The sequence below is a fragment of the Centroberyx gerrardi genome, chromosome 23, assembly GCF_048128805.1.
Source record: "Centroberyx gerrardi isolate f3 chromosome 23, fCenGer3.hap1.cur.20231027, whole genome shotgun sequence".
Classification (NCBI taxonomy): Eukaryota; Metazoa; Chordata; class Actinopteri; order Beryciformes; family Berycidae; genus Centroberyx; species Centroberyx gerrardi.
Window position 1 is genome coordinate 11,506,167 of NC_136019.1, and position 14,617 is coordinate 11,520,783.

The 14,617-nt window shown below is 45.2% G+C and overlaps 1 protein-coding gene across 2 annotated transcripts in view; it reads right to left on the reverse strand.

The window, feature by feature from the left end:
• LOC139911320 (regulator of G-protein signaling 12-like) overlaps window positions 1-14,617 on the reverse strand; it is a 35,465-nt gene that overhangs the window by 8,613 nt on the left and 12,235 nt on the right. Inside the window, exons 1-12 of one of the 2 annotated variants that reach the window (XM_078291693.1) lie at window positions 10,996-11,129; window positions 7,773-7,794; window positions 4,936-5,111; window positions 4,236-4,328; window positions 3,699-3,842; window positions 2,735-2,917; window positions 2,474-2,624; window positions 1,858-1,955; window positions 1,369-1,572; window positions 997-1,070; window positions 757-883; window positions 144-240 (exon numbers count right to left, since the gene is read on the reverse strand). In XM_078291693.1, coding sequence (XP_078147819.1) covers window positions 144-240; window positions 757-883; window positions 997-1,070; window positions 1,369-1,572; window positions 1,858-1,955; window positions 2,474-2,624; window positions 2,735-2,917; window positions 3,699-3,842; window positions 4,236-4,328; window positions 4,936-5,111; window positions 7,773-7,794; window positions 10,996-11,046 — 1,420 coding nt within the window. In that variant the 5' untranslated portion in view covers window positions 11,047-11,129. Of the gene's footprint in view, window positions 1-143; window positions 241-756; window positions 884-996; window positions 1,071-1,368; window positions 1,573-1,857; window positions 1,956-2,473; window positions 2,625-2,734; window positions 2,918-3,698; window positions 3,843-4,235; window positions 4,329-4,935; window positions 5,112-7,772; window positions 7,795-10,995; window positions 11,130-14,617 lie in introns of those variants that run through there. The other variant, XM_071898834.2, reaches the window with a different exon arrangement.

A 14,617-nucleotide genomic window follows, 5' to 3' on the forward strand; every position in this document is an offset into this window, starting at 1 on the left:
AGGGCAGGTGCCAGTGGGAAAGACGATTCCTTCAATCCATTGCATTTATGAGAACTTCATTGTGTCAGCAGGTCAGAGCAGTGCCTGTTTTGTTGATGTGATGTCAGTTTTAGTGGGTGTGTGTGGGCTTTAGTGTGTCTTACCTTTCCCCGAGGCTGGGTCCGCTCGGTCCAACACGACACGCAGGCCGTCCAAGCTCGATATGGGGGCACCCAGGTCCAAAGACTCACTTTCTCCGCTCTAAAACGACACGTTTGGGAAGCCAACACGTTAGCATCTTCATCTAACACGCTGAAATCTAAATACGTCGCTATTTAACATCTCTTAGCCTATTAGCATAATGGTTGACATTTTGGTTCCCTTCTTCAGAAGTATGTTTATCTGCCTTGTAATTCATGACAGTCAATTTATAAAACGGCTTTCAGCTTTGCGTCTGCTATATAATGCAGTTATAATGCCTGGAAACCCACAGGACCAAAATAAATCTTCTGGCAAGGATTTGGGGGAGGAGTGAGGAGTCGGCATGTTTGAGGAGTGTCGTCATTCTTAATTATAGCCCTGGTGCTCCATCATCAGAGGCTGGGTTGAGTCAGAGAGTGCTAACCACCGAGTAGAGATGGAAAAGGATGCGGTCGCTTCCCTCCCCTGACCATGATACTCCACCCTGCGGCACTGTCACACACTGTATCGGCTGGTCTTTGGACTCACAGGAGCTTCAAACAGATTAAGGCATTGTAGCCACCGGGGACGACTTACTACTTTGGCCACGAGATCGCTGAGGTGGAGGCCATATTTGGCGACCACAGGACGGAGGACCTCAGTGACTGGTTTGGTGGGTTTGGCTTTCAGGCCCACGGAGCGGTTAATGGGCACCAGGTCCAATCTAAGAATACAGGGAAAAGCAAAAATAAATGTTACGGTATAAAAAGCATACGCCGAAAAGTAGACAATCACAGGAACTCAACAGATCCAAGCAAACTCATTGATTGTCAATACCTAAACAAGGTGCGCTTCTCCAGTCTCAAGTCTCGTGAGCTTAGGGTCATGCAGTCTTGGTCCAAAACTAAAGGCTGTGAGGAAAAGACAGAAAGAAAAACATGATGGACACCAGCAACAACACATAAAATCCCATTCACAAAACAACAAACAACACGGTATCTCCTCAAAACTAAATTTAATCTCTAGTTTAATCCTTTTTAATCTCGTCTTTTCAATTCAGTTCAGTTCAATTCAGCTCTTTTCAGTGTCAGTTCTAACAAAGACTCCCTGTGGATCATTTCAATTCTCTCAAAAGGTGCTCGCAGCAGTGTTCTGGCTGTTAAAATGTTGCCAGCAGATGTTCTTAGCATTTGTTAGCGCCTCGCTCACCTTCTCCCCTCCCACCAGGAAGAGGTCGACGGCGGCCATGTTGACACTGATGTTGTGACAGAGATCTCGGAGGACCTCCCTGATGGAGGCGCCGGGCCGCAGGGTGATGGAAGAGCAGGAGCCGTCGGGCAGCATCACACTGCTGTGTTTGGGCGAACACTCGCGCACCCGCTCCCACACCGCCACTGAGTGACGATTATCAGCCTAAAGGAGAGTTCACAGGGGGAAATTAATATGAAGTCTCTTTTTTTAAATCAATAAAAAATAATGTAGTATTTTTATCATTAGAGTTTTCTGGCTACAACCTCAGTTGATCCAATTGTAGGGAATTACAGCATTTTTGCCTTTACATTCTGATGTGTGGTCCAACAAAAAATGAGTAGGCTGACAAATGCAACAACAACAAAAAAAAACCTCTGGCCTCTTATGATGGTCTCAGCACACACTAAGCTCTGTGTTGCCATGGTGACTTGTCCAGAGGAATCTTACCTCGATCTTGCCAGCAGAGCAGGAAGTGGCCATCTCCAGACTGGTACCGGAGGACAAGGAGCCTTGGGACTCCCTGCGGCCGTTACTGCCCCAGTAGTCTGCACAAAACACCACAGAGGAAGATGAGTTCACACGGACATGAAATATTAGCTCGCTACTCGGGTCAAATGACACTAGTTGATCGCTACACAATCCTCTTGGTGGTCAACAGACAACAGGTGCTTGTAATCAAATGCATATTTGTGACTAAGTAGCAGGTGTGTGTAATTAAATTACATTAGAGCTAGTCAATGAGATGTGTTTATGTTAAAACACCAGTATAAAATGCATATTAAGTTTAATTTCAGAAGATACAGAGGATGCTGAAACAGAGCTTGAATCATGAGGAATTGCTATGCATTCACAGCTTCGATGCAGATAATATTCTACTTAATGTGTTAAAATACCAATTTGCATGTGATACTTTGATCACTGTAGGGCAATTATGCATCTTGTTCAAGGACACTTCAGCAGGTTGGATGTTTGTCGTTACAAGGGCTTGAACCTTTTGAATCTCAGCCACAAGTCTCAGTTTTGAGCTGCAAAAAAACAAAATCAAGTGATCGGAAGTTCTCACCAAGGTTAATGTCTCCAATGTCCTTCTTCTTGGGCCCTTTCCCAAAGCTCCTGTTGCGGGACCAGGAGAAGAAGATCCCTCGCTTCTTGTCAGCGCTCTCATCTCTGGTGTCCTCGTTAAGCGACCTCCCTGATCTCTGCTTTCTGGCCTCCTGCGGGTTTGGAGGAGAATCAGAATCAACTAAATGAACCTGCCAACTTGTACTGATGAAGCAATGTCAACAGATTAACTTGTATACAGTCAAAACGCTTATAGCGGTACCTTTTTGGGCGTGGAGAGGGTGGAGCGGTCGGAGCTGGCGCTGTGTTTGGACGGCGCGGGGCTGCAGGGGATCTGGTAGGGGTCTGGCAAGGGACGGCCTTCCACCTCAGCCAGCATACACTCCTGGTACAGGGAGGACTTGAGGAATCGGGAGTAGCTGTCGAACTTCATGAGGTTAAAGATCTGCGGACAGGGAGAAAGAGAGAGCGGGTGTTTGTGAGAAACCAAGAGACAAACGGCAAAAGACAGGATGAGGGAGGTAAGGAGAGAGGGTTAGTGAAAGTGAGAAGAGAAGAGAATGAGAGAAGGGGTGAAGGTGACGGAGGTGAGATATGGGGGGGGGGGGATTTAAGGAAGGACGGAGACAAATGGAGAGATAAAACAAAACGGACAGGGAGTGGGAAGGTAGAAAGGGAGGAGAAGAAAGTGCTGGTGTTAACATACGGTTACAACTGATGTTATGACAGGTGTCCTAACAGTTAACGTTTTGTTATGCTTATGTGCAAGTTGAAAATATACAGGCCTTTGTGCGCGCATGAGTATGTGTCCGTGTGTACAGTATGCGCTAGATTCTCAGTGTGGGTGTATGCCAGTTTGTGTTTATCTCTCTGGTAAAGCCTCACAGCCCTTTCGTAAACAAACCCAGATGGTCACCAAAAAAACCCAATATGCTTGTGCAAAGTGACTAAAGGCTAGATGAGAACAAACCCCCCTATTGCACACTGAATCCCTCCTAACAATAGTGCTGTCTACAAAAAGCTCTCACGCTGATCCTCTAATCATCGGTGTTGATACAGTACAACATAATAATGTCAACTAATCAAATGCCTGACACAACCAGAGCCAACTTGATTTTATTGCAAAAATATGTGAACCAACAGCCACAAGTGTAGAAACACCACTTGTGTCAACCAAGAGCTCCTTGTATCTTGAGAAATGAATTCATCTGCTGTGTTGCCGGTACCTGCAGCTGCTGGGTCTTGAACATGTCGGGCCGCGGGGAGGTGAGGACGTCGTCAGCCAGCTGGGCTTGGCTGTCGATGTTGACCGGCGTGGTGGCCTTGCTGGACAGGAAGCTGTTGTAGATCTCTCCCGCTCTCTGGGACAACTGCAGGAAATAGATTAGATGTTGCTGAATTTCAAGAACAACTGTAGAAAGTTATGTTGCTACTCGTCCTTTCGTCTGCTCCTGTGTCAATGTGTTTTTGCACAAGTAAATAGCCCATCAAGGTGCCATCTGAGGCGGTTTGAATTCTTATGACAAACACATTAGTGACCACATACTCTACAATTTCGGTGCCGTTAAAGAAAACATATGACATGTATACAAACCACCTTACACCATCATGAGTGTATACATTTTTAGCATGGGAGGGAATCAAATGCCAAACCCTGGCATTTGGAGTTAATGCCATGCTCTACCAATTCACACAGGACCACAATACACCGAACCACAAAAACAAGCATTGGCTGTATCTGCAGCTGCATAAGGGGGACTTACCTGCTTTTTGTCAGTTGCAGGGACATGACTGAAGTATTCACAGGCCTGCCAGAACAAGATATTCTCCTCACTGAATTCCTTCTTGAGGAATTCCTGTGAAGACAGACAGCACACAGTTCATATATGATCTTATACCAAGACTCTCTATCACTTTCTCATCTTACCAATGCTGTTGTTGTCGAGACCAGTAGTGAGGCTAGAAATTGCCGGGTGTAATGTTGTGAACAAAATAAAAGCCTAAGTGTAGGCAGAGGGAAGTGTAGGCGAGCGCAGTTCTGATCAGTGCGGAGACAAGGTGTGGAGGGAGATGGCTATGGGACGCCAGAACTTACTATTGAGCCTTCTGGAGGTGTTGAGGGCCGAATTCAATGAAACATCTTTTGTGTGGGAGGTGCCTACATGATGAGCCGAATGACATGCCCGCTCTCACCCACGCTTCTTCGCTCTTACATCTACTACACAAAATCTGAGGTGACTATCAATCCGTTGTGCTATTTTGGGTGAACACCTGATGTAGAAACATCAGATCTGTGTTGGTAAATTACAACCGATGCAGGGAGTTGGTAACTACAGATCAAGTATGCCAGATAGAAACCCTTCATGACAGCTATCCAAGAGTCAAGAACACTTTCGGTAACCTCTGGGGGGGCTTCAAATCAACTTGAGAAACTTAATTCTCTGTGAGCTTTGCCCAGCTTACCGAGAAGTAGCGCACGCCCACCGGGTCCTGGAGGAGACGCTCGAAGCAGGCGGCCCAGCTGGCCACACGTCGATCCGAAAGCCTCCGATGGCTGCCCGCTCCTGGCAGGCTGCCATTACTGTTCAGGCTGCTCTGGCTGCAGCATCCCTGCAACTGGACCCCGCCGCCGCCATAGTCTAGAAGAGAGGAGAGTGATAGGTTAGAAGGTCCCACTTAGGTTAACTTAAGATAAAGGATAAGCCCATTTTCCAGTGTGTCCTTTCTCGGGAGTTTTACATGCTATTTTCAGAGAAACAGGTATCATGTGACTTATTTCCCACCTGTAGACACCGTTTGCTTTCATTTAACTCCAAACAATATCAAAGCCAAATTTCTGAGATGGCAAACTAAGTGTAGTAACGTGATTCATGGAGGAAAACTCGACCAAATTTAGCTAGGCTTCGTTTTTGTCAATGAATAGTACATTTGAATGTTTTTTAATCAATATGCGCATTCAAAAAGCCCTTATTGAATGAACGGGGCAAAAGTACTGTAGGTGTGGCGGATATGTAAACATAGGAACAAGGAAGTAGGCAAAACACCATAGCAAAATAACTATCATCAGAACAATGTCGGATTTTGAAAATAAAAAATAAAAATTACCTCTTCAAATGCTAATGTGACTAGCTAGACGAATTTCAGAGCATTAAAATAAGGTGCTAAGTAAGCACGTTTTATTTTACGACGTGTAGACATACAAATCAGTCTGACTTCATGATAATAAAAAGCTTGTTTCTTATCTGCTGTGAGACCCACTTCAAAATTTGGAAAATATAGGCGAAATCTAGGAGTTTTCCACAACACAAAAAAAACCACAGGAATTTAAGAAGGGAGAGAGGGCTTCACATTCACCCCGACGGACATGGGAACCCTGCAAACTAGAACTCACTACAATAATCTAAAAGAGAGAGAGAGAGAGAGGAGATAACATAGATGCCAGACGATAAGAACATGAAATCTTCTACGCTGTAACTACAATCATCTGCCAAAGTCTGGCGAGAGTGGAGAGAAATGGAGGTTAGAGGGTCGGCATCGGGGGAAGAAAATTGCAGGTAAAAGGAAAAGACTAATCATTTGACCGCCATTTGACAAAAGTCTAGAAACTGTGAGAATTCAGAGAGGAAAGAGGGTGTCCTAAAACTCGTCTAGAAATCACAAGAATTTGGAGTGAAAGGGTGTCCTATAACTGCACCGAGGAAATTATATAAAGTGCAACCACTACCACAGATCACAGCAGGAGGAATAGAGAGCGGGTTAGAGGGTTGAGGTAAAGGACAAGCGGGTTGAAAGCTGATGGCATGAATAATGTTCCCATTTGCTGCATCTCTCACCATTGTGAATGTTTAAGGAGGGGAAAAGGCGAGTGTCAAAAGTAAAAAGAAGTTAGGAGGCTGGGTGTGGGTTAACAGATCTGATTGTATCCCATGAAGAAGCAACAGACGTCACTTTCCCAAATTTAAACTCTGTTGGTAAGACAGCAGCAAAGAAGGAGCAGCAGGAAGAGGGGGCAGAAACAGAAGAAAGAGAGGAGACATGGCTGATTACAGGGACACGGGGGTGGAGAACGGGGTGAGGAGGTGAAAAAGACCCAGGAGCTGCTGGTGAGCTCTGCACAGTACCCGCTATCACGGCGGCAGATGGCCACTTTAGAGCTGTGGGCCGACCAAGCAGGGAGCGCACAGTAAAAATAAACAAACAATAGGGTCACATTTAGAGGAGAGTCAACCAGTGGGCAACCGGTACTGACTGACGGAAATGTTAGCTAGGTCAAGTAACTCAAGTCTTGAATGCCGCGTATCTGTGTCTTGCCGATACGCCTGCGCAAGTGGAGGAGGATTGACAAATAGGTGTGGGTCAACTGTGGCTTTGTGAAATAAAGGCACTGCAAATAGTGCGTGACATCACTGACAGCGTTACACTGAAGTCTTTCAATTTATGACTAATGTGGCCGCAACATGGCCTTCAAGCCTACATCCTGGTGTCTTGGAAAACTGAATCAGTGGATGTGTCACCAGGATTATAAAGCCATTAAGCAACGCGTGACAGCCTGAGATACCGTGGAATTTTCTCTTTTCTACAAGGCCAAATGACTTGTTTGACTGCGATGTTGAAATTCCCCCATCTAAAGTTTGCAGACAAGCTGTTTGTTTGGACTTGGGTTATCGTATTAGGTCTGAGGCTTTGGGATGCCGTGTTTACCACATTGTGTGCCGCTTTGTTAATGAGATGGTTTAGAGAGCAAACAGCCTTGCATGTCTGAGCCACATCCACAGTGAAAGGAAAAAAGCAGCACTCTGCACCGCAGCCTCAGTGACCCTGTTAGTAAATGTTATTAAAACTGCTATGAAAGTGGAGACCAGACGGCAAACACACTCGCCCTGAGCGTAGCCCGAAAAATGCTCAAGAAACACCCTTTGTTAATAAGCCACTCTGCCTTCAGTGAATACATTTACATCATCTTCACTAAAAGTCCTTTATTAAACCATTTTATTGGACAGCTGCAAAGTTGCATGTCGAGGATAGCCCAGAAAATTAGAAAGAAAAGGCAAACACTGAGGACAAGCTGCATTCAAGATCAAAAACAGTTACCATCTCAATAAAAAGGGATCATGAGGAAAAAGCCTTAAAATCTTGTTTACAAATGTTGATTCAACTCAATTTGAAGAGTATTCAGCTATGTAGCTCGCATTCAGGAGCAGGATAAATCTCTTGTACTTTTTGTATCACAGATTCTGACATGTTTTTTTCACAAGGAGAACATTTTAAATGGAAAGCAGAAGTAAAGGAATGGTACTCACCACCATCTGAAGAAGCAGCAGACTGAAAGAGAACAAAGAGAGACATGAGTGAGAAGCTGCCCTCATGACCTCCTGTGCCGAGACAAGGGATTGGAGCCTTTGCAGATAGTAATGTCTCTCCAGACATCCCACCAGTCGCTCTGAGAGGTGTGTGTGTGTGTCTGTGTGTGTGAGTAAGAGAGTGTGTGTGCTACTGGAAAGGGGTTGGATCTTGGGTCCTTACACAGGGCCATTAATTTGTAAGTGGGTGGACTCCTGGGCTCTAACACATACACAGCTGTTCACACCTCCGGACCAGGACCCACCCCTCATTTCTCACACACACACACATACAAAGCCAGGAATTTGCATTCCTGCTAACTGGAGTCACAAAACAGATCAGAGCTAATCAAGGGAGAGCTACTTGAGAGGCCATCACTGGCAGTAATGGTCCTCTTTTCACTTGCTAATTCAGGGAATGAGTGGTTTATAGGTCTATAGATGCCTGCAAATAAAAGGCAAATAGGACAAGCACCCTCGGTGGGCATGTACATTTCACAGTAAAGACTTTTCATAATTGCCCGTATTTACAGCCAAAGAATGATGTTCTATAAAATACCACCCGTGTCTGATCTTATGATGGATTCACAAATATTTACTTGGCAAGTTCAATTGCCACAGCGGTGGGCCTCTGTAAAAAACCTGTTCGCATCATTTTGGTCGGGCTATTAAAGAGAGATTTAATGCCCAAACTGTGATGCACTTGAGGCAAATATTTTTAAATGCAGGGGAGGATATGAGAGGAGCGTCTTAGGGCTTGGTCCAAGAACACTCTTTAAATCAGTGCGTTGGAGGATTCATTTGAAAAGGGGAGACTATTTCCAGAAGAGTATTTTCTGAGCTGCCACTTCAAAGTGTGAATGTTCAAGGCAGATAATGCGTCTAAACAAGGCACTTACTGCCAGGCTAGTGTTCTGGTGTGAGCAATACTTTCAATTCGTGCTTAAGCTTGTTTTCAGATTACTGAATGCAGTATTATAGAATATACAATCAAAACTAATAAGAACTGTTCACTGTGATAAGGCGGTTTTGGGGGGAATTTAAACATTAGGAATCTAAACACTGGACATCTTAATATGGTAAAAGTGTAATTATCAGCACTATGACTAATTATTCAGAGATGCTGGTATCTTTTTCCGGTCTGATTTATTTATAGTATAACTACTAAATTGCCTGTGATTTGTGATCTATGATCAGTGATTTGATTAGCGGTTCTCAGTTTGATCTATCAGTTGTGGAACAAGACCAGACATATTCTGGACCAGCCCATTCTTTTTAGTTTGCGTTGATGCAACTGGCCATGTGAGGGCAAGGGACGTAACCACAAAGCGACTGTTTGCTCCGTTTTGGGAGTGACCACATGTAAAAGTTCCATCAGGCGTAGACCGCTGAACCACTAATTGTCTCTGGCTGCCTCTTTACAACTCTACAACTACTGAATCCAACCCCTTGCAGTCAACACCCAAGAGCCACCTCTTCTGTGGCGGCTAGCTTGTGTACAGTAATCATGGGTGGGTAGGATGAAGCCCAACATAAAGCCCAAACAGAAGAGAGAGAGAGACAGAGAGAACACCCACTCCATATGCCTGTCCCTTTGGGGAGCTAAAAACAGCTAAACCTCAAACCTTAAATACATAGAGCCTTGTGACTGCGGTTCATTTTAAAGAACAGACAGACATCACACATCATGACGCAAATTTTGGCTTTCAACACATGAAAGCCCCCCACGCTGAAATTATGCTGGGGGGGGGGGGGGTATTCGCTTCAGCATTGACATTTCTAAATCTTATATCTGGAGAGTTTTTATTTCTAAGACGACAAACATAATATGATGACAGACATATCCCGTATCTTGACACAACGGAACTTCCACTCGTTCCCTGCCACTTGTACGAGAATTGTGGGAGAATTGCAGTAAATTACAATGAATGCCGTCATGACACACACACTTGATGAGATAGCTGAGCGGCTACATCACGCTCATGTCGGCGGGGAATTATCTCGATGACACAGACTTGTGTAACAAGTCTGAAACATCATTTGACAACCTGTAATGGATGGGAATGTTGCAAAATCACTCATGTTCATGAAAAATTGACAGTGGCATCATTGCACAATAGCTGTTAAAGGTGGGCCGCATAGACCTGGCAAATATACAGAGTTCACTGTGTGTGTATGTTTTTGTGTGTGTGCGTGCATACACAAGCCCACAGGGGTTAGACCACACACACCCCTATGTGTTTTTGAGCTTGTTATTGCTTCCTCGCCATCAAGTAGCCTTACAATGAGGCCAAAGTGATGACCCAGGAACACCAGCACCTCTTGTTCCCACAACTGGCCCCACTCCCTTCCTCTGTTCACACCTCCGGTGATGAGCCGGTCCAGCATGGGTGGCTCTGGAGGAGAGGCCTCTTTGATCCCTCTCATTTAGGGCCATAGTTCACAGACCGCTTTTCTGAGCTGTGACCCCGCAAAAAAGCTCAGGGAGTTTGTTATCAACCAAATGGACGAAATCGCGCTTCAAGTCAGAGCAAGTATCTTGGCTCCAATCTGAGGAGGATTTGGCCCTCCAGTTGGAAAACGGGACTCCAACTTTATTGTGGTTCAGCCCCCTCGCCGCACAGTCTGGAGTCTTGAGACACCGCTTGCTGAAGGAACGTAGACGATCACAGCAAGACAAATTTCCTTCTATGATCTGAAGGGAACCACCACGACAAAAACACACTACGACTTCATCTATGGCAATTCAGTTGAAAGATATACCACGTTCACACACACACAAATGCAAATGTCCCCGTTAACACCTCTCACGCACTGTATTGCTGAAGGTGTAAAAGTGAGTTCTCGTATCTTTGGGACCCGTTTAGGCATGTTCCTGCCTCCAACAGCGGGGTCGAGATGCACCCTGTCCATCACCTCACCACAGCCTGAGAGAGAAGGCTCTTCTAAACTTTTACACAAGTCAACGCAGTCTCTACCGCCGCACAACTGTGGCAACAAACGATTCCCCGCTGCTCGCAACAGCTGTTCTGAGCGGTAGAGAGGAGAGGAGCGAGAAGAAGGAGAGGCGAGAGGGAGAGCGTAATGACAAAAACAGCTGACTTAACAAAAGGAGTCTCCCCACATCGCGGAGAAGAAGAGGGAGAAGAGAAGGCTCGGTCGGCGAGCCGCAGAGTTTACTTACTGTGTTGAAGTTCCAGCTCTTCTTGAAGGAAAGTCTCTTTTTGAGACTCATTGTTCTCTGGTCTGCTACGGCAGCAGCAGGCAGACAGATATGTGTGTGTGTGCGAGTGCATACCTGAACATTCCCCACCCAAACTCTGCTAACCATGTCTGTACAAGTCGGGGAGAGAGAGAGAGAGAGAGAGAGAGAGAGAGAGAGAGAGAGAGAGAGAGAGAGGGGGAGAGAGAGGGAGGTAAATCTGACGAGGTACCGGACAGAGAGAAAGAAGGGGGGTGGATGAGGGGAGGCGGGGGGGGGGGGGGGGGGGGGGGGGGGGGGGTGCGAAGGAGGAAAGAAAGAGTTCCATTTCCTTACTCCGCAGCTGTTGCCATGGCAACCCGCCCGACAATACATACAGCCTCTGCCACAGTGGCATGAAGGAATCAGATGAATTAACCCTCACCCCATCCCCCCGACCAGAACACACGCACACACACACTCTTATATCTAAACCACATTGGCCTTCCCCTCCTTTTGTTTCCAGTCGTGGTACTCTCTTTACTTGAAAGAGAAGAGAAATACCCAGTCGCTGTAAATTGAAACCATATGAATTTTCAATCACAATATAAGACGGGTGAAAAAAAAAAGAAAAGCCCCCAACTTGAACTCTCAAGCTTCATTATTCCTCATCACAGAGCGCCATTCAGCCAAACAAAGTCTCCACCTCAAAAGTGAAGGTCTGACTCTGTAACAAAGGAAACGATATGAGACTCTGATGGTAATCGTGTCAACTGGTGGTTCTGCTAGCAGTTTCCTGCACGCAACAGCAGAAGAAAATGGGTTTTAAAATAGGTTTTGTTCTGGCATCACTCGTTTTCGCAGTGTGCCTCCGCTTTTTTGGCACATCTCTACGATCAGCGTGGAATTGTTTCTTGACCAACTATTATTCTTAAAGCAGAGGTGGCCCGTTCCGAGGTGTTCCCACGGCAAATGAGCTACAATTATTCCACATTACACCCCGTTTTCTGGACTTAATGTTCCCATAAATCACATTCAGATACGGCGTATTTTAACAGGCTGGGCTTCATGGTAGATTTCTTCTGTTTAATTAGATTTGTACATGGTCTATCACTTTGGACGTTGGATGTTTGTCATATGTGCATGGTTGGTGCGAGGAGGGGGCAATCTGGTCTCCTGGACAAGGACAGGGACAGGGACCTTTACTCCCTCTGGTGGGTGTGTGTGTGTGTGTGTGTGTGTGTGTGTGTGTGTGTGTGTGTATGTGCAAGAGAGGGTAAGGGAAAGAGAAAGGGCATGGGGGAGGGGGTGACAGAGAGTAAGAAAGAGACAGAGAGATCCAGCATGCGTACGCTTGCATGTCCAGATAACATCAGCCACGCGGTGATTAGAAGCTGCTGAGGGTGCTGAGATGAGTCACCCATAACTGACAGCCACAAAAACACAAGACAGTCTTCTTCACCCCTCTGCCCTTTGACCCCCTGTGGCAGAGAGTTCACACAGGCCACTGCAGCCAGGTGAGCTCATCCAAAAGCACATGACCCTAGTAAACAAGAGCAAAGCCCATTGGAAATTTCCAAACCAAAATGCCTTGGGGAAAAGCGTTTGTCCATGGAGCCCCTTGTGTTTCTAATTGAACAGAGGCTGCAACTATAACCAAAATAGGCTTCACGTGAGCTTTGAGCTCCCTCCTGATTTAATCAATTTGTAAAACATTTCTTGCCAAACTTTACTGTGACAATGAACACTGCCTGTCACAAGACCTAACCGCTCGCAGCTCGAGTTCTAAACCAAGCAGTCTTGACCGAAGAGGGAAAATAATCTAGCCCTGCTATCTATGGCAGACTACAAACTATTCCCCGAAAATAACATCAAGAAAAGTCCTTGGATGGAAGCAACTTCCTTTTGAGGGAGGGAGGGTGAGGGTGCGGTGACTGATAAGATGGAAGAGACATTTCTTTACCAACCAAGCAAGGAGAGTGTGGGAGAGAGAGAGAGAGAGAGAGAGAGAGAGCGCGAGAGAGAGAGAGAGAGACGGACCGACTTAGAGGATTATGAAGCTCCTCTGACAATATCTAACCAAAGATAACCAGGACAGACAACCTTGTGTTTGCTTTTTAGATTCTAGGAGGCTAAGGAGCGGGGCCCAACATATTTACTGTGGGAAATCTTGTTTGTCACAGCAAATCTGCCAGACACTCTATCACATCAGCTAGGATCTGATGAGCTCAACATGCTTATGTGATGCTGAGTGACCAAGAATGGTAAACAACAGGAACACAATTAGTGTCCCCTTAGATTTGCTATCTGTGCTATGTCCATAGGCAAAGTGACACTGTGTTGAGTGGCTTGGGTCAACACAGTGTTCTCATGATCCGTTTGGAGATGGCAAATGGATGTACTTCTTAACAAGTCACTTAGTGTTCAGTGTTAAAATCCTATTTTCATTAAGACAACTGAAAAAGTATTTCAGTTTCTGCGTTGTAATTAACATTCCAATGCAGTTTCACTTGTTTGTCAATATGCTGAAACAATGAGGCTGATCATCCCACTAGTAAGTAACACTTGATTAAAGAAAATTCTTGAAACAAACTTTCACTAGAAATAAGTGAAACTAGAAGAAACTCAATAAAGTGCAAAACTCCACTAACACTGAACAATTCTCCAACTTGCAAAGCTGCAGCGGTTTGTTTATTTAGCATTTGTCTTCCAGGTTTGATTTTCCGACAAAATAGCATGTAAATGCAATGTTGTTTAGCAGCCAACTTGGAAGACCCAGATGTCGGACCTTCCCACCAGCACATGAACACAGCATAATACGAAAATCATCCATTGGCGGAAATCCCAGATCTGGATCACCACCAAAATCTAATCAACTGATCTGTGGGCCAAGGGCGATCTGTCCACCAAATTTCAGCCAAATCAGTTTGTAACTTTTTGAGATATCTTACTAACAAACAAACAGACAAGGGTGAAAACATACCAGCCTGCCAACTTTGTTGGCTCCACTCGGCGATTTTTTCACTTGTTTGAAAGAAAAAGTTAGGTTTTAAGACTCAATGTTACATCAAAGGACTTGTTGAGATGGATATTTTCTGCAGTGTACAAAATCAAATGTAAAACATCATCTTATCCATGCATACATACATGAGGCTACTCTGCAGGACTTAAATCACAAGCCATCAATTTAATGGTGAAAAAAGATTAGACCATGTTGGTCTCTGAACAGCTAAAATCTAAAACATTTAAAGAAAAGGTTTTTCTAAAAAAAAAAAAAAGTTTCTGCAGTATCCAAGATCCTGTATCAAGCATTATGATGAGGCTGGGGGGGGATATACGTGTGTCTTACATAACAAGTGCGGCCCTGAGCCAAGTAAGGAGTCCGGACCTGCAGTCTTCAGTCGGCGTGTAAGTGTAATCCCCTCAGTAAACAAAGAGGTTGCTCGCTCTGTCTTTTAAGTCAGGACTGATTTGCATGCAAACAGGGGCCATCGTCACAGAGTATTTCATCTCTTAATCTCGCTGATCGGCACTAATCTAGTACCTCTTCCCCAACACTAACCAGTTAGCCACAGCAGATGGGGACGGCTCCACTCCTGTCTGGACTTAAGAGGCATTACTATGA